Below are 16,897 nucleotides of genomic sequence, written 5' to 3' on the forward strand. Positions count from 1 at the left end.
TTTTAATTTTTATATTATTTTAGATTGGGATTCCTACTAATTTCCTAGATATGGACAGAAATTTCAATGTATCACTACAAAAATGTAGACAATTTATATAATTTAATTTAAAATTTTAATTTTTATAAATTTTGTTCAGTTGAAAAATTAAAAAATTAAGCAATTTTTAATATTTTGAGACCATTTTTTAGATGCACGTGGAAATTTTTGTTTATATCTCGGAGACTAGTAAGAATCCTAATCTAGGGAAAGCTAAAAAACCAATAATATAAAAATTTCCAAAAAAAAAAAAAATAATAAAGATAGATTTGTTTTTTATTCCAAATTTTGTTGTTTGACCTTCCTTTACTTGTTTACAAAATTTTGTCTAAATCGGTGACTATGGGAAAAATCATTTAAATTTAAAATGGAATTCCTCATTTATGTTCTTTTAGGTTTTATTTTTTCATAAAAGATTATGCAATAGAAATCTGTTAAGGGTTTTTCGTCTTTTCCAAAAATTATTTTACTTTTATTTATAGGTATGTATTTGTAATTTTATGTTGTGGGGAAATAAAGCAACAAATGCAGTGAAATATTGAAATATTTCTTGTTAATATATAGTTGAATTTAGAGTTGATGAATGAGGGAGAACGGTATACTACAGTGCAAAATATGCAATAAAAAGCAAAAGTTTATATTTATTATGTTAATATTTATTTTTATTTAAATTTTAGTTTATTTTAGTGTCTTGTTTTAAATTTTAATTTTACATAAAATGAATTCTCTTGACATCAGTGATTATAAAATTAAAACTATTGTTGTTATAAAAATTACATTTTCTTACATGTTATCTTTCCTTTATCAATAATAGACATTGTATAATGTGTAGCTTTTTAGGATTTTCTGTGACTAATTTGTTGTTACGAACTTTTGAATTTCAAAAATTCCAAAAAAACAAAAAAAAAAAAAAAAACATTTTCAATATGAATGTCGATTTTCAATTTTTATGGTTGTTCGACATGAACAAGTTTTGTAGCAACTAAAATTACTCTGTTAAATTTTATAAGCATTGTCCTATAATAGACCCTACAATCCATATAATGTTGCCTTTAGAAAATTACTATAAGGATCATAACTTGCCTCGAAATTCCAGAAAGTAGCGAATTGTATAGGAACTGAAATCTCTCTATCATATATTCTAAGGACATACTTATAAAATGACTTTAACGTCCATAAAACCTATAAACTTAATCACCACAAAGTTCCCAAACTTATACTTATTTTATTATTTTTAAAGCTTTTTTATGATTTGCAAGCAAATTTCGCTTAATAGTCCCGCCCCTGAAAATTGTCTTTTGTGAGTATAATTTTATTACACCATGTCTAAAATTAACTGGTGAATAGTTTTAATCCAATCGGATAATGAAATTTCGTGGCAGAATTCGATTAATTATCACAGAATTAGTTAAAATTTACCACTTTTTTTCGTTTAACCCAAAATGTCTACATTTAAGAAACAGCTTAAAAAAAAATAAAAAATGTGCATATAATACATGCTTCTACATTAAATTCTTTCCGATTCATATACAATTTTTATATAGTCCCAAAAAATAATTTGTTTCTATAGAAGAAAAATTTTTTGGGGGAAAAAACACAAACAAAATACGGCTTTTTATAGAGACAAGATAACTGTTGATTTATTTAGAATTTTATCAGAAAACTGTAGGATGTTTAAATAAAAATGCTCAATAAATCACAAAAATTCTATGGTGAAAGGTATACAAGATTCGGCACATTTTTATCTTGAGTTTGAAATACCTAGTCCTCACATGGGTCCATCGTTGTGTTTAATTCACTCGAACTAGAGATTTTGTCAATCTTGCACTTTCAAAGAAATTTCTTTTGTATTTAGATCTTATATTACTTAAGTCTAAGCATCCCAAAGTAAAGGGAAGTTATTTACTAAAACGGCGAATTCAGTAGCTATTAAAGTATTAGCAAACTTATGAAGTTTATTAGTTTTCGTACTTGAAAACTTTCAATTTTATCAACAATAGAATGGGAAATAACAGCAAATAAGAGCACAGTTTGATCAATATTATACTAAAACAACATCGATAGGAACTGTTATATGTAAAATAGATGCTGATGTATACAGACGTTCAAACAAGATAACACCGAAGCCAGTATGTGTTCATACATATGTGGCAGGTTGACAGAAGAAGTCTGTTTGTATACAGTAGAATGGCCCAAAAATATAGATTTTGTTTAGATGGATCTTTAGCAGAGCATTTGCTACGTGTTTTTGATTAAGTTTTATGCACCTGGATTTTAAACAATTCACGAAAACTTTACACTAGAAGGGCCCAAAAAATATAGAGTTTGTTTGGTTAGATCTTATTTTGTTCATTAATATCTAAAACTAAGAGCTGTTAAATGTTAGTTTTAGATACTGATGAACAAAATAAGATCTAACCAAACAAAATCTATATTTTTGGGCCCCTCTAGTGTATAGTTTAAGTGAATTGTTTAAAATCCAGGTACATAGAACTTAATTATCAAAATCACGTAGCAAAAGCTCTACAAGTACGTTATCGTTCTGCTAAAGTTTAAAACATATGTGACACAAAATAATATGATGCACATACACGCATTCATACTCACCCAGCCGTTCGACGAAGAGGCAATGCAGCCGAAAAAGACAGTCATTTCCACTACGCTTAACCATTGGTTGGTATTTCATCACGAATGTATTCATTGTAAACAAGAGTGAAGACAGTCGTCACTTTTCTGTCCCTAAGTAATATACAAAGTGAACGCTTAAAAAACAAATTTAATCAAAAATATGCATTGCCATGTATTGACTCCTTTGGACAAGCTTTCTGACTGTATCTTTGTAATGTATGAAGTGAAGAGTGACTTTTTTTTAGTACAATCACATGTTAAAATAGCAACACTTCTGGTTAGCCGCTGACTAGGGGAAATCCTAAGTAGTAGGTTAAATAGGTAGTTAGTGACTGGCTCGTTGAACTGCTCGGTACTTACTCTTGTATACATATGTACGTGAACTCAATCGATTTATTGTTGTGCATAAACTATTACGTGTGTGTTTTTGGTTTCTCCTTTGATTGCTTGCAGGTGTAGTAGGAAAATTAAAATTAGGGGTATAAACGAAAATTGCTCATTTTTAAATATACATATTACAAGCTTTTATTTAACTTGCTTACTTTGTATATCAATACCTATAGTTTAAAATCTGTAACTGTATTTTGAACCAGTAATACCAATAATATTGTACTGCCATGAATACATGACATCTGGACGGATTGAAAAATTAGCCTTTCGACCAACTTTTATTTGTTAAATAAATCCAAATTTAATCTAAAAGATAAAATTGAACTTTTTTATGGTGTTTTCATCACTCTGGAATAATTGTGACATGTTGTGATATCTTCCGCATCATTAAAATAATTTGTTTCGATTAAATCCTTATTCAACATATATCATTAATGTCACATCTTACTGATCCAAGTTTTTTAGATTATAATGTCCTCATTGTCCATAGTGTTCATATATTTGTAACACACAGTAATATTGGTCCTATATCCACGTTTAAGTTTACGAATCGACTTAGAATCATTTACTGAGTCGATTTCCGTCCATCCATGTAAACCCTGAAATGAAACTACAGGTCACAATTTTGAAGACAATTTGATGGCATTTAGCAGAAAGGTTTCTTTTGACTCTGTACCTCCCAAATAGGGCATAACTTAGTTTTATGTAAGTCTAACTGATACTGCCGAATTTCTTAATTATCGGGCCTCATTTGACCCTATCCCTCTTAGAAAGCCCCCTTCAGAAAATAATATCATGGTCAAAACATTCACGTATAAACACTGTATCAAGGGTAAATATCTTTGATGTAAACATATATAAATCACTGCACACAAATTGTATAAGGATTGTCTCCATACAACACCTCTTTCAGAAAATCACTTTATTTGTCAACAAATTGTTAAAATATTTCGGAATTGAGTTAACAAAACATGTTAAATGCTTTATTATTAGAAATAATCCACATTTTATATATGTTCAGAGATATAATATGATCAGAGATGCCCGACTATAAATTTTTCGCGTTTTAATCGATAGGTTGGATGTGTAGTACAACTATCATTAGGAATATGAACTAATTCTTGCTATATAATATTATCAATGTCAAAAACTTTATGGGTATTTTTTCTCTTTATTCGTATAAAACACCGTCCGACAAAAAGAGAAAAAATTCGTTATACACGAAGTGGATGGTATAAGTCTGAAGCTATCAATTTAATGGGAAAAAATGCGTTTTTAGTTTTTCATTTCGTGATTCTGTGACCTTTTTAAAGGACTTCAAAGTCTTAAAAAGAAAATTTTTCAAAAAATATTTTAACATATTTCTACTGAATAAACAATGCCAAATTTGATGTTAAGAGAACAAGAAGTGTTGGGAAATATTTTTTATTTTATACTGTCAGGAAAATAGATGTCAAAAATGTCTTTTAAAATTTTCATTCTATTTAGGCTTTCAATATTATTTTTTCAAAAACAAATTTGAAAGGCATTTTTGACATCTTTTGATCCGGACAAAATCAATTTATAAATAACAAAAAATATTTTACAACTCTTCTTGGTTATTCGACACCAAATTTGGCGTAGCAGGGTAAGCAGAAGTATTTATATATTTTTTTTAATGTGCTCCTTTGAAATTTTGAAGTTCTTTTACAGGGAAACAGGATCACGAATTAAAAAAAATTAGAACGCAATTTTGCTGTACTTAATCTCCAGTTTCAGACTTATTATATCTGGCCGTGTTGAAAGGCCCATTCCCCAAAATACTATTAAGATTTTGGACTTCAAAACTTTGCATATGGTTTACACAGCATTGAAAAAGTGGCCGGCGGTATTAGATCTCACTAAGTCAGGGGTCGGCAAACTACGGCTCGCGAGTCGCGAGCCAAATGCGACTCTTTGGATGTGGAGCTGTGGCTCTTTAGTTGCATACACACATTTTATTTATTTATAAAAAAATATTTGTATACATATTTTAAAATCTTTCCGAATCGATTAACGAGCAATGTATTAAAACTAACAAAACAATTCGCAAACGTTTCTACAATATACACAACCTTTTAACATTGCTTAATCGTTCTGTACATAAGCAAAACAAAAACAAATACTTTTTGAGTGAGAAAGAAAGAAAACAACACAATTAGCTTTTTGCTCTTTTCCAGTTGATCAATATAAAAAGTAAAGCTTTGTGTTGTGGAAAATTGTTAAAGTTTAAAAGCAAGTTGGAAGATTTAGGTAAAAGCCAACTAACAAATAGAAACTTAGAGTCATTTTTGAAACTTTAAACAACAAGCCATACAAACCTATCACTCCCATTGAATTTGTTCCATGTACAAGTTAATATTGTAAGAAAATGTTTAATTCTTTAAAGTGTTAATTGAAAAGTTCCCTATAATCATATCAGTGATACTACATATTTTTTGGAAATTAAAAATATAGTAATTAATTAATAATGTGGACAGTTTGGATACACTTAAATACTAAAAACTTGGTCTATTTAAAAAATTTAAACTTTAATCTTTTTTTAAAGAATTTTATATTTTTTGCATCATTTTCTAATGGGGATCTAATATGGGGGGTAGGATCAATTATGAGCCGATCGTCACCAAATTTGGTAAAGTGATTTTTGTTCCTGTTTGTGTTGAATTTCGTCATAAATCTGCCATTATTAAGCCAGTTATGAGTGTTAAAATCAAATTTGGAAGATAGATTTTTGTTCTTGTTTATGTCGAATTTCGTCGCTATGCTGCTACTGTTAAGTCAATTATGATCGTTAGTGTAATATTCTGAAAGGAACCTTATATTGGAGTTGGTCAATTATGGTTCGATGTTCGCAATACATCACAGTATAATATCTGTTTGTATAAAAAAGACTTGTGCAAAATTGTATCTCGATTGCTGCCTAATTACATAACTGTGACACTTTATATTGAATTATGGCAAATGCCTTTTAAATTATATCACTGTCGCACACTTTAATAAACTGTTATGTATTTATATAACAAGTGTTAAAAAAACGCATTCGAATGACCCATAAAATTCTAAAAGTATTTGTAGTCAAAAATCTATAAGAAATATTCCTTGCAGAATCGTCTTGTAAATAATTAAACAAAAAATACGTTTTTGAATTAGAGCTGCTCGATGTTAATCGAAGCATCGTAAATATCGATGTTTTGGTTTCGATACATCGTTTAAATGTCGATGTATCGTATCATACGGTGTTAATCGATACATCGATGCTTTTTATTTGATATATCAAAAAGCTGAATTGTAAATTTACGCATCCGCCTTCTTTTGTTTAAAAAGATTTTTGTTTTTGTTTTTCATAAAAAATTTTCAAATTATGAAAGGCAAAGCAATGTCCGAATTTTGTGATTGTTTGTATATATACTTAAAATTTAGTTCTTTCTATCCATATAAATATAACTTGGTGTAATGTTTTACACAATTAGGACTTTAATAATGTAATAACATTGAATTTAATGAAAAAATATACAATTCTTATATTCAATATGTTAAAATAATTCGACTTTTATTCAATTAATTTGGTTGTATATAGGCACAAATAGTCCAAAATTTTAAAAAAATAATAATTTTAAAAAAAAATTTCATCTGCAAAATTTTTCATATATAATACAAACATACATATATAAACATATACATATTATCGTTTTAAGCTACTGCTATAAAAAATGTCATAAATCTTTAAAACAATTAAATGCTTAACTTTTTTTAACACAGTGAGAATGTTTTGCAATCACAAAATTATTTGTCGTAATTTAAAATAAAACGCATGTAATAATTATAATTAGAAGTGACGCATGAAATGTTAAAAACGGAGAAAACATTTTATATTCTTGTAATTGTTAAAGCGTGTTAATCGTGCTCACAGAAAAACACATGCAAAAATGTTTATGCCACACTTTCCCATCATGACTACAAAATAAAAGATTTGTGAAGTAAAAGCAAAACAAGAAAGAAATACATAATAATAAATCGAATACAACAAGGCAGAAGGAGTATGAAGGTGGAACCAAATTGCAAGTACACTTAAGATTCTTTAGGAAATTCTTAACGCAATTCTCGTGTGTGTCACTTGTTTGCAAGAATTTGTTATTCTACACATACAACATGAATCTTGAATTTTTGTACACTTGTGTTACTTGTTTTTTCCTTTATTTTTTTATGTAAAAACAACATGTATATACACACATACTTTAACAAATCTGTATAAATCAAATTCAAAAAATATGTTGCCACTGTTCTCTTTCTTGGATTATTATTTCTTTTTTATTTTTGTTTGCGAACCTGTTTTTCCACCCGCCCACATTTCTTTTGAAAGGAATAAGAAAAGTTTTTTGGTGTTGTTGTTTTATTTTACGTTTTAAGTGCCTTTTGTACCCTTTATCTAAAAAATAAGTAAATAAATGATATTGTGTCAGTTTTGAAATAAAAATTTATTCTAGATACAATCACACACACACATACATACCTACATACATATATAAGCACACTTGTATGTAGTTGTATGTTGGTGTATTTGTTGTTTACTTATGTAGTTCAATTTTATAGTATAAAGTTGTGTTTTAAACCTAAAGTGGAAAATGTTGTTAAAAAAACAAAGAAAATAAAATAAATTTTTTTTGTATTTATTTAAGCTAAAATAAAAAAAGAATAAATAAAAAGCGGTGTACAATTTAAATATTTTTGTATATTTTTTAATGCTCATTTCTTGGTAGCTCTTTCAAAATTAATTTCAACCACGTAAAATAAACCTTTTTGTTTGAAGAACTCTTCTTAAGGTAGGTTTGCTTTATTTTTGTCGCGTTCTGTTATTTAAATTTATTTTAGTATTTGTTATTTTGTATTTTTTTATTTTCGTTTGGGTCTCTGAGGACAGTTTTTGCTTTTCTTCCTGTTTTTCTGTTTCATTCTGGTTAATATATTTGTCTGTCACCATCACTATTTACAATTTGTACTGTTGTATTTTATATTATATTATTTTTTCTCGCAATGTCTTTATTTATTGTATTGCATGTGTATGTGTGTAAGACGTTCTCACTCACATAAACATCATTTAAAAGACTTTACATTTATATTCTCACATTTGTTTATTTCATTCGTGGTTTACTCCGGTATCTGGTATTTGGGGAAAATGGTAATTGTTCTCCATGTAATTCTTTTGTGGTTTACATAGCATTTACTTTCATAAATATCATTGCTTCTGGTAATGTTGCTTCGCTTCTCTTACGTTGTTATGGGTGAATACTTTGGCATTATTTTAAAAGAAAAAGCTTTAGCAAATGAGCAAGCAACCTTTTTCAAATTTGCAACTTCAAAACAATTTCAAATTGTTAATGAAATAACCTTATTGTATATTTATCACAAGTAGATACACATTCAAATTTATTTAACAAATTAAATTAATTAAAAAGTCACTACGTCTTTTCCGTTTACAGAAGCCTATTTAAAGTGGCAAATTCTTCTTATTTTCATATATCTTCCTTTTTGAATTATTTTGATTTGATTTTGATTTGTGTAACAATAGTCACATGTAGTTTCAACATTCCTACGATCTACAAAATGAATTTTTGGTGACACACACATTTTCCCATACAAAAAAAATTATTTCGTGAAAACCACATTAATTTTTTTACAGTGGAAATAATAATATTTATTTTTTACAAATTAAGATGAAATTTGATATAACATTACTGAAGGTTCTGATAAATGTAAAAACTATAACAATACTAATTAATTCTGTGCGTAAATTAATTCAAACAAACGAAACCATTTTTTTCGTGCGCATTCCTTAATTTAGCCTTTTGGTCTTTCCTCCCTTTAATCTCCAACTTTTTACGCTTACTGACACTTCTAGGTAAAAATCAGATTTTTAAAATCTATATATCTATATCAATTACATAAAAAATATAAGTGTCCTATAAAGATTCAGCCATAAAGTCTTTAAAATACATATACATATGTACAATATGTATAACACTCTTATTTAGAATATCATGTATGAATACCTCTCGATCGATGCGTATTAATGTACTGAACACGAGAAAACTAAAAAAAATATTATTTTCACATGGTCCTCAGCTCCCTACCAGCGATTAAATATTCTGATCTCAGTATAATTTTTGAAAAATAAAATATTTTCGATTTTTTTGTAATGGGTCTCAAAATTTCTGTAATTTTGAGCTGATTACGAGAAAGATAATCTTAAAATTTCTTTTTACAAAATGATGTGTAGTGTGTTAATGGGGCATATTATTTTCGTTTTAATCGAAATAGGTGTCAAAATTGTCGTAATCTTTAGATTATACAGAAAAATATTTATAAAATAGTTTGGCATTTGGTTTGGTCCATTTCAAAATTTTTTGAAATGTTAGAAATACACTAACAAAAATTTTAATTATTTTTCCCGCAATAAGCTCAAAATTACGGAATTTTTGAGACCCATTATCTACTTGTAATTGTCCCTGAAGCTTCACACGAACAGACGGACGGACGGGCATGGTTTAATCGATGCGGAAAATCATTCAAATCCAATTGTGTAAAATGCATGTCCATACTAGATTGGAGCAAGGATCCAAAAACTAACACTTTTCATGTTTGCCTTTATGAGATTCATAAATGTGCAATGTGTTTTGTTGAAATTGGCTAACGCTTACTAGGTTTAGTCGGTGGTCAAAAAACGGCCATTATTTTAACAGCATCTCCAAAACATATTTTTAGAAAAAACTCAAAAAAGTGCCATTTTCTCTCATATAAATGCATTTAAGAACTTTGGCGGCGGTGCGCGGGCTGTTACTCTCAAAATATTTGAATAATATTTTACAGACTTCCATTCGACTTTAAAATACAACATAATTTTACTATTAGAAGTTGATCGGAGAGAAAAGATTATTTTCGACCTATCCTAATATACACTCAAAAAAGAATTGAGTAATCCGTACTCAAATCAATCCGAAGCGAATTTTCTTAAACCAAGTACAAATACTTGGTTCGAGTGAATTAATCAAATACAAAAATTTTAGCTCTTATTTATACTTTATGGAATTAAATTCATCTCACAATGTATACTTAAATTGAGTTGAATTAAGATCGATTTAAATATGATAAAAATCTAATTGATACCAAAATGACCTTATTTCAAAATTAGTTTTCTTGATTTAGAAATATTTTAGTTCATTAGCAAAACAAATTTTTTTAGAGTTCTATTCTCATTAATGTGTATAAATCGTTTTTATATTAGAATTAAAATGAATTTGAGATTCAAGGAAATGAGATTCAAGAACCCGTTAAAAATTTAATTTAATTCTTCTCAATATAACTTTTTAGATTGAATTAAGAATAATAAACTAAAATTTAGAATTTGTCCTTTTTCTCAGGACTCATATTGGTGCAAAAACCATCCACGCTAAATCTCGGTAAATCGCGTGTCTAAATTCTTTCACAAACAAATTTAAATGATCTTTTTTATAAATTTCTCTTACAAATAATAATAATAATAATATTTTCAAGTCGTTTTGTGAATGGTATGTAAAATAACATAAAATAATTATAAAATCATTAAAATTAAAAAAAGAAAAACAAATTTAATATCCTGAAAACCGGGTTTTGAAAAAAACTTATAATTGAACTCCCTAGTAGGAAAATAACATACGTGCATATTTCCTCAACTACATACATATGTACATATGTACAATGTACATATTTATGTGAACTAAAAAAAAAAACATGAAAATATCATTCGCGTATACGTAATAACCATATGTAATAGTCATAACGTATACGCCTAAGAAGAGTTATTCGTAAGTACATAATATGTATAAATTAAAGCATTCCGGCAAAAACTGGATAATAGCTTTCAATAGTTTACGTTTTTTCGCGCGATTTACAATGACTACTTTTTCTAATTACTTGTAATCGTTTGTGGTAAGTACTTGCCTCCAATGACATCACCATCTTAAAATAATGACTTAAAATGCTATTGTGTAAGTAAATTTTAGCATTTTTTAACTCCTTACATGGTAATGAAAGTTTTTACTGGGATTTTAATAACGTCCGTATGTTTTAGTAAATATAGTAGGAAATAATAAAATATAAACAATTGTTTTAATTAAGGTTATTATCACCCCAATATTAAACTTACGCCATATAAAGTGATATACATTGTAACTAATTATGTACATAAATTAACAAAAATAACTTCTTATTATGTGTGTGGAGATTCGATTGCTATGACACCATATACATATGTATGTATTCACTTCCAGTTTTCTAATTAAAACTGTATCGAAAAGATATACAGATATAAAGATATACATTTTAACCGATATCCTATATATTTGCCGGTTAAACATTAACTGGAGTTTGAGATGAGTTTGATGAGCCTAACAGAGTAATTGGAAATTATCCTTGTTCTTAATAAACTTACAAAATCGAAAGGTTCTAACAGTGTTTTTCTGCAAAAGTAAAATTTTAATTAAACACATTTTTTAATTATGTAGTTTGAAGAGAAAATTTATTCTAAATTGCTAATTAAATTATTGTTTAAAATTGTTTTGTTGCAGAAGAAAAGATCTTAATTTAAATTTAATATTATTTTGAATTAGTTAAAATTTATTTTAAGGGAAAATTTATTCCAAATTGCTAATTAAAATACCATTGTTAGATTGATAAATTCTACAAAGTTCTGTCCGAAAACCCCATCTTTCTTATTAAAATCAATCTGCAGGTGATAAATAATAACATATCATATTATTTTAAATTTTCGACTAAATTTTGATGGAGGGTATATATGTAGATAGATTCGTAATTTGAAGTAAATCAAATGAATTTTAATTAAACGACAAAATGTAGTTGTTCATAAATACCAATTAATGTCAAATGTTAATTGATTTCGATTTGATTACCACAAATCAATTGAATGAAAAACAATCACTATCGTTGTTATCAATAATTTTGTAAATAGTTTTTATTTGTTCAAAAAAGGTTAATAATCTTATTAAATATTTACCTTAGTTGCAGTGATCATATATCACTTAATAGATTGTTGCTTTAAGCTCTTGAATTATATTGAAATCTTTGTTTCGGTTTTCGACTATATTTCGCAGTCACTTTTTGTGTTGTTTGAAATTATTATTAATCCAATGCACGTTATGATTTTTGTATAGAAAATCTTTATTTAATATTTTCCGCTTTTTATTTTACACTTAGTATGCACGTTTTGTTTCTGTTTTCTTCTTTACTGATTGTTTTTATAACAACAACATATCTTCGAATGATTTTGCAAGTATTTTACACTTAAGAACACAAATCCATACTCAAATGTAACTGTTTGTATGTTTATACTGGTACAAATTATCTGAATTTGTATGCACATTCAGACACACATTCAATCACTTACATATATGCATACATACATACGTTCACAAATAAATTCCTTCGTTCCATATGTGTGAGATTTTAACAACGTTTTACCACACTAAAGGTGAATGGTAAATAATGACCATTTGTGGAAGTTTTGGTATGCGTGGCATGTGTTTCACCAGTACATCAAATACTTTATGAGTTCAACAGACACAACAGTGTAAAATAAATATTCACTCGCACTCATGTGTAGAGTGAAAAGATTAAAAACATCACCTGGCATCACTATCACTTTAACCAAAGGGTTTTATTTATTTTCATATTTTTTTACTTTCTTTTTAATGCATATGTGTATCTTGGTAGATATTTACATCGATGTATGCACTTAGTGCAGTACGTATCTGTGTCAATCCAATAGTGGTTATAGTTATTATTTTTTAGATGTTTTTAGAACACAATAATGCATACATACACAGACACACTTGCCCGAATATTTGTGAGTGTGTGAATATTTAATTACACATACATATGCATGTGAGTGCGTTTAATTAGTTTGAATTTAACTTTTTAGGTCTAACAAGTAGATGGGAATATATGTAATTTAAAAAATTTAAGTATTATGAACGATTCTACATATAACTGAGATGCAATACTTTTCTTAACAATAATATTCACTTTGCTTTTTTTTAAATTTTAGAGAATTAATTGAAAATTTTATACTGACTTATGCCGTTAAGCATCATATTTGTTTACTGTGTAGGTATTCGGTTATCCCTTTCAGCCGCTATGTACATATAAAAAAGAACCGTGTGATTAAACATGAATGCGTACCGAACGTTATGAAAGCACTTTTCAAACTAACATCTGACAGACAGCGAACTCAATGTGTTTCAGTTTCATTTCCTCAGTAAATGTTTTTTTCTGAGAAGACGAAAACAGAATCTAAGACAACGCAAAAACAAAAACAACGACACATAACGAAAACCGATTCTAACCAGAATCATATACAAACAATTATCTTGACTATCTAACGAATTCAACTCATATATTTCTTTCTGTTTCTTTGCATTATTGTTCTTGTTTTATTTTGTTGTGCTTTATTTTGCCCTCCTAATATAATGGATATTTGTGTGTGTATTCTGTTCATGAGTGCCTTCTTTTGCTCCGGTTTCATCCATCAAAGAACGTAAACAAAATTTTTTTATACACTTCCTATCCGTTTCATTTTTAAAGGAGAACTTGAAACATATTGAATAGAAACCAAAAGGATGCTTGCTCTCGTTAATATTTTGGGGCGCTGGCGCTTATGTTTCCTTGTACTCTCACTAGAAATACTAACGATTCATTTATTTTATTTGTTTATATAGTTTTACTTGCAAATATTTCTGTTTCATAATCGGTTGTTTCTATCAGCTGCGATTTTGTATTGTTTTTTTTTTATTTCTCTTCTTAAAAATGCTCTCTTTTAAATAAAACTATTTTGTAACTTCTCAATAAATTCCTTATTAAGGGCTCTCTGGGGCATGTGAGCAATTACAAACTTTATATTCTTTATATTAGAGATAGAAAGAGAAAAAATATATACTAGCACAAGTTAATGTTACATGACCTATAAATTTGTCCATCGTTGGTCCAAATGACGTTGCACTTGCATCAAGTTAGCAAAAATAATGAAACTAGTCGAACAAAAGATAAACACATATAAATTTAATGAATATATTATATTTATAAAGATGTTATCATAATTAACGAATTATTTATATGCTGAATAATAGCATAATTTTGTTTTTATTTTTTTTTTTTTAATTTTATAACCTAGCCTATGAGCAATTTTGTATTTTTTAAGAGAAAATTTCATTATTTTTGTGTATTTCCAACCATAATTTGGTTTAAATCATCTTTTGTAGGTTTATTTAGTTTGCTATTCTTAAAAAAAAAAAAAACTCGCAAGCTTTTCTAAACACAGTAGATTAGTAAACAGAGATGTATGAAAAGCTTTCCTCGTTTTAATGAGAATAAATAAATAAATAAAAATAAAATATGTACATTTATGGTTCTTCGCATTAAATGTTTCATTCCACTTGCAAATTATTTTTAATTATTTAACTTGTAACAATTACCATTTAATTTAAAGTCGTTAATAAAAATGTCATTGCTATTTCAGTGATTATCTTTAAATCCTGCCTATTTATGACCGAATTTATACAACCTACAGCAGCGATTATTTGTTCTAGTATGGGAACTACAAGACTGATTTTTCTTAAATTAAATGTTTTACAATACATTCCGTAGTGAAGTCTTTGTTAGTTAGCTTCGAATTAAAATCAATTTTTATATTTATGTGTTAATTTGCAACAAAAAATCATTCCTATTTTATTTCCTAAAGTGCATAGATTGTGCTAGTTGAAATTTTCCGTAGAAAATTGATAACTCTTTGTAAAAATTCCAATAGAAGTCAACACCGTCAGTTGTCAAAATTGGTTATACAATTTGTTTTCTTTTCGTTAAAAACGATTGTATCTGTATTAATAAACAACAGAAATTCTTTTGATAGTTTAACACCTTCTTATTTCCTAAACACAACTATTTATACAAACAAGTAAGAATGAATAGACGGACATGGCACCAGATACACCAGTAAGTTAAAAATGCTAATTTTTTATATTCCGAAATATTTTAATGAAAATAAGTGAGGGATTTACGTTTACATAGAAGTTATTTATGCCGAATTTAATTGTGATACAAGTGTTTGAAAGTGAATTGTTGACTTTCATGTCATTTTTTGAAGGGAACAGAAGGGGGCTAGCGTCTCAGAGAATATACGAAATTTCATCAAAGGACCAATATTTTTGGATGACAAAAATTATTTTTGAATTAATTTTCTTTATCATAATTTGTTTTTTAATGCAAAACCATAAAAATATTATGTACAACTTAAGATTTGCATGAAACAATGAAATGAAAAATTTCAATTAATCTTTTCAATAATTCGATACAAATAATAGACCAAATATAGTAGATTAATGGATTGGACGTAGGTTGTCTTATAAGTAAAAAATATCTTAAAAAATATTTTTAAAAATACACCATTCAAGAATATCCACCACAAGACCAAAAATATTTCATTCTAATTTTTCAAATTTATATTCAAATCTCTGGTGGACTCACATTAGCAATTTTTATATACATATAACAATTACGATGGTAATCCAACCAATTTAATTGGTAATAAAATGCCATCGTTAAAGTTATATTGACACATTAACAATTTAAGTATTTTAGCCATCACTCTAGTAAGTAATCATATGCTTCATTTATATTCTTCAATTTTTTTATGCATAAATTGCTGGCCAAATGAGAGAAGCCACTAACCAGAACTGAATTATATGAATTGAAGATAATATTCCGTAATGTTTTTTTTTTTCAAAATTGAAATATATACAAATTTAAATTTGAAATTTATGTAATTTAATTTTATTAGCAGTTTTTTTGTGTTTAATATTTTATTCTATACTCAATTCTTAAATATTCCGCTTCTCTGTCCCTGACGTTTTGTTGTTGATCGGTCAGCATATGTTTAACTCGACTTGCTTTGGCAGAGTTTAAATTAAGGTATTTATATGTGTGACTGTGCAAAAACGAAAATCTCTTCAAATGTTGACAACAACAAAAAATAAAAAACTACAGCAAACACTTAAGTTTATGGTCATCACATTTTCTTCTTTTACTTAATGTAAACTTAAGTGTGTCCTTTTGTCACATACAAGATGAGAGCTTATAAAAGTGAAATTACTTTTGTGGCACGTGACACATTTAACACCTCCTCAAATAGAAGCGAAAAAACAAAAAATATGAAATCGTTTCATACTCCGTTATGCCAGGATGTATGAATGTATACATAAGTATAAAACTTAAATCAACATCGATTGACAGACAGACAGTACGCTGTTGTCCTTGCCGTTGTCGCTGTTGTTGTATATGCGTGCATACATGCACACATACATATAGTAAATGAAAGTAAATTTTCTCCTCATAAATTCTTAAGATTAATGTTTCGTAAATCTTTATACTCATACTACTAACAAACAACACAAGAACGAAATGAAGAACTGTATATAAAAAATGAACTCTTTTAGGATATTTTTATTTTACAATATTCTAGAGTAAAGCGTTTGAGAAAATAAATAAATAAACAAGTAAGAATGTATAGTCGGGCATGGTCGATCATATGATACCCTATACCAGTGAGTAGTATGTAAAAATGTGGATTATTTTTAATAATATATCATTTAAGTTGTTTTTAGTCATAATTCTGAAATATTTTAACAATTTGTTGACAAAGAAGGTTTTTTTGAAAGAGGAGTTATAAGGGTAAATGTGGGCCTGTCAAGATCAATGTTTTATGTTTACATTGAAATTATTT

General features: G+C 27.6%; 1 protein-coding gene across 6 annotated transcripts in view; it reads right to left on the bottom strand.

The window, feature by feature from the left end:
- LOC119615972 overlaps nucleotides 1-13,319 on the bottom strand; it is a 111,714-nt gene extending 98,395 nt beyond the window's left edge. For all 6 annotated transcript variants that reach the window (XM_037972046.1, XM_037972047.1, XM_037972048.1 and 3 more), the window contains exon 1: nucleotides 12,122-13,319. In XM_037972046.1, the coding sequence (XP_037827974.1) occupies nucleotides 12,122-12,139 (18 nt within the window). In that variant the 5' untranslated portion in view covers nucleotides 12,140-13,319. The remainder of the gene's footprint in view (nucleotides 1-12,121) is intronic.
- Between the last annotated feature and the right edge of the window lie 3,578 nt (nucleotides 13,320-16,897).

This window comes from Lucilia sericata, unplaced genomic scaffold (genome assembly GCF_015586225.1).
Source record: "Lucilia sericata isolate MDLA Ls3-8-SP2 unplaced genomic scaffold, ASM1558622v1 Contig000051F_arrow, whole genome shotgun sequence".
Classification (NCBI taxonomy): Eukaryota; Metazoa; Arthropoda; class Insecta; order Diptera; family Calliphoridae; genus Lucilia; species Lucilia sericata.